Source organism: Dama dama, chromosome X (genome assembly GCF_033118175.1).
Source record: "Dama dama isolate Ldn47 chromosome X, ASM3311817v1, whole genome shotgun sequence".
In the NCBI taxonomy this organism is placed as follows: domain Eukaryota; kingdom Metazoa; phylum Chordata; class Mammalia; order Artiodactyla; family Cervidae; genus Dama; species Dama dama.
In genome coordinates, this window is record NC_083714.1 from 134,477,504 (window position 1) to 134,479,605 (window position 2,102).

General features: G+C 41.5%; 1 protein-coding gene across 1 annotated transcript; it reads right to left on the bottom strand.

The window, feature by feature from the left end:
* Positions 1-568: 568 nt before the first annotated feature.
* Positions 569-1,514, bottom strand: LOC133053118 (intraflagellar transport-associated protein-like). The gene is made up of 2 exons (XM_061137969.1): positions 848-1,514; positions 569-813 (listed from the first exon to the last, which is right to left on the bottom strand). Exons 1-2 carry the CDS (start codon positions 1,435-1,437, stop codon positions 648-650), a joined length of 756 nt encoding a protein of 251 aa, XP_060993952.1. The 5' UTR covers positions 1,438-1,514; the 3' UTR covers positions 569-647.
* Between the last annotated feature and the right edge of the window lie 588 nt (positions 1,515-2,102).

The window sequence follows — 2,102 nt, forward strand, 5'->3', positions numbered from 1 at the left end:
CCCAATCAAAAAATGGGCCAAAGATCTAAACAGACATTTCTCCAAAGAAGACATACAGATGGCTAACAAACACATGAAAAGATGCTCAACATCACTCATTATCAGAGAAATGCAAATCAAAACCACAATGAGGTACCATTACATGCCAGTCAGAATGGCTGCCATCACAAAGTCTACAAGCAATAAATGCTGGAGAGGGTGTGGAGAAAAGGGAACCCTCTTACACTGTTGGTGGGAATGCAAACTAGTACAGCCGCTATGGAGAACAGTGTGGAGAATTCTTAAAAAACTTGAAATAGAACTGCCATATGACCCAGCCATCCCACTGCTGGGCATACACACCGAGGAAACCAGAACTGAAAGAGACACGTGCACCCCAATGTTCATCGCAGCACTGTTTATAATAGCCAGGACATGGAAGCAACCTAGATGCCCATCAGCAGATGAATGGATAAGGAAGCTGTGGTACATATACACCATGGAATATTATTCAGCTATAAAAAGAACACATTTGAGTCACTTCTAATGAGGTGGATGAAACTGGAGCCTTTTTTTTTTTTAAAGGGGATTACAACAGGTTTATCTTTTAATTTCATGTTACTTGAGCAAGAACAAAATAAAAATAAATGTAAAGAGGTCTGGGTGGATCAGTCATGGGGCTCCTCTAAGTCTTTGCTCTTTGTCTTCTGCTTGGATAGCTCTTTGATGGCATTCATCTCTACAGGAGTGAACTTGGGGGTTAGCACCACCGCATCGTAATCGAATTCTTCATCAAGCGAGAAGGGTTGAACTTCGTCTCCAACGATCAAGTGGCTTTTGCAATGTTCTTGAAAATGGAGCATCTCACTCAGAAGCTGTGTGCTCTTCCCTTTGTTTGTCTGCTCCTTTCACGGTGGGCCCGGGCTTCGTTCCAGGAGTGAGAGGCTGGCCGGCCACAGAAGGAATGTAAGAGGGAACACTCAAGCTCACTTCCTGCTCCACTTGTCCTGGAAGCAGCGGCACGTCCTTGCTCAGTTGGGGATTAATCTCTTCATCCAGGTCTAAATCTTCTATATCAAGGAAATTGTCTACCTTCACCTCCCCTGCTCGATTCAGATCACCTTGAAAGAAACTGCCAGCTTTTTGGCCATCATCTATCATTATCTGCTCCTCTTCCGAACACTGTGATGAAGTACGAAGAAACACGGCTTTATTGCTAAGATGGTGATCATTTGGTTCATTTCTCTGAGTAAATTTTATTGAAGTAAAATTGTTTTCTGAAGAATTAGTTCCAAAGGCTTCTCTTTTGGTCACATTATCTTTTGAAAGATGAGTGAACGTTCTCAGAAATTCTTCATATGTTTGCTCATGACAATTAACAAATTTATCCAAGACTTCTTCAATTAGCCGATCTTCATCCATCATCTCCAATTCTGGTGTCTGGGCAGGCATTCCCATTCATGAGGCCACTTTATCTCCCATTCCCTAGTGTTCTGTCTTGGCTCCCAGCTAGTCACTTCACATTTTTGGCGTCTTTACTCCGAAACTGGAGCCTTTTATACAGTGTGAAGTAAGCCAGGAAGAGAAACACCAATACAGTTTATTAATGCATATATATGGAATTTAGAAAGACAGTAACAAAGACAGCAAAAGAGACGCATGTAAAGAACAGACTTTTAGACTATGTGGGAGAAGGTGAAGGTGGGATGATATGAGAGAATAGCATTGAAACATGTATATTACCATATGTAAAATAGATGACCAGTGAAAGTTTGATGTATGAAGTAGGACACTCAAAGCTGGTCTTCTGGGACAACCTAGAGGGATGGGGTGGGGATGGAGGTGGGAGGGGGGTTTCAGGATGGTGGGACACACATACACCCATGGCTGATTCATGTCACTGTATGGCGGAAGCCACCACAGTATTGTGAAGCAATTAGCTTCCAGTTAAAATAATTTTTTTTTAAAAAGACTCAGACATTTAACTGAACACCTGTTTATTTCAGAGTCTTTTCCATAGTCATCTGAAATGATGTTATGCAAAGACTCCCATCTGGTTCTTTTTTTCTTTTCTTGAAGGTCATGTTTTCTCTACCCTTTTTCATCTTTAGGACCTTTAAAAA

Excerpts from the sequence above, each read along its gene's own strand:
- LOC133053118 (XM_061137969.1), bottom strand. The coding sequence starts at position 1,437 with ATGGGAATGCCTGCCCAGACACCAGAATTGGAGATGATGGATGAAGAT. Across the intron at positions 814-847 it reads GAAGAGCACACAGCTTCTGA|CCACTTGATCGTTGGAGACG; the intron begins GTGAGATGCTCC and ends ACATTGCAAAAG.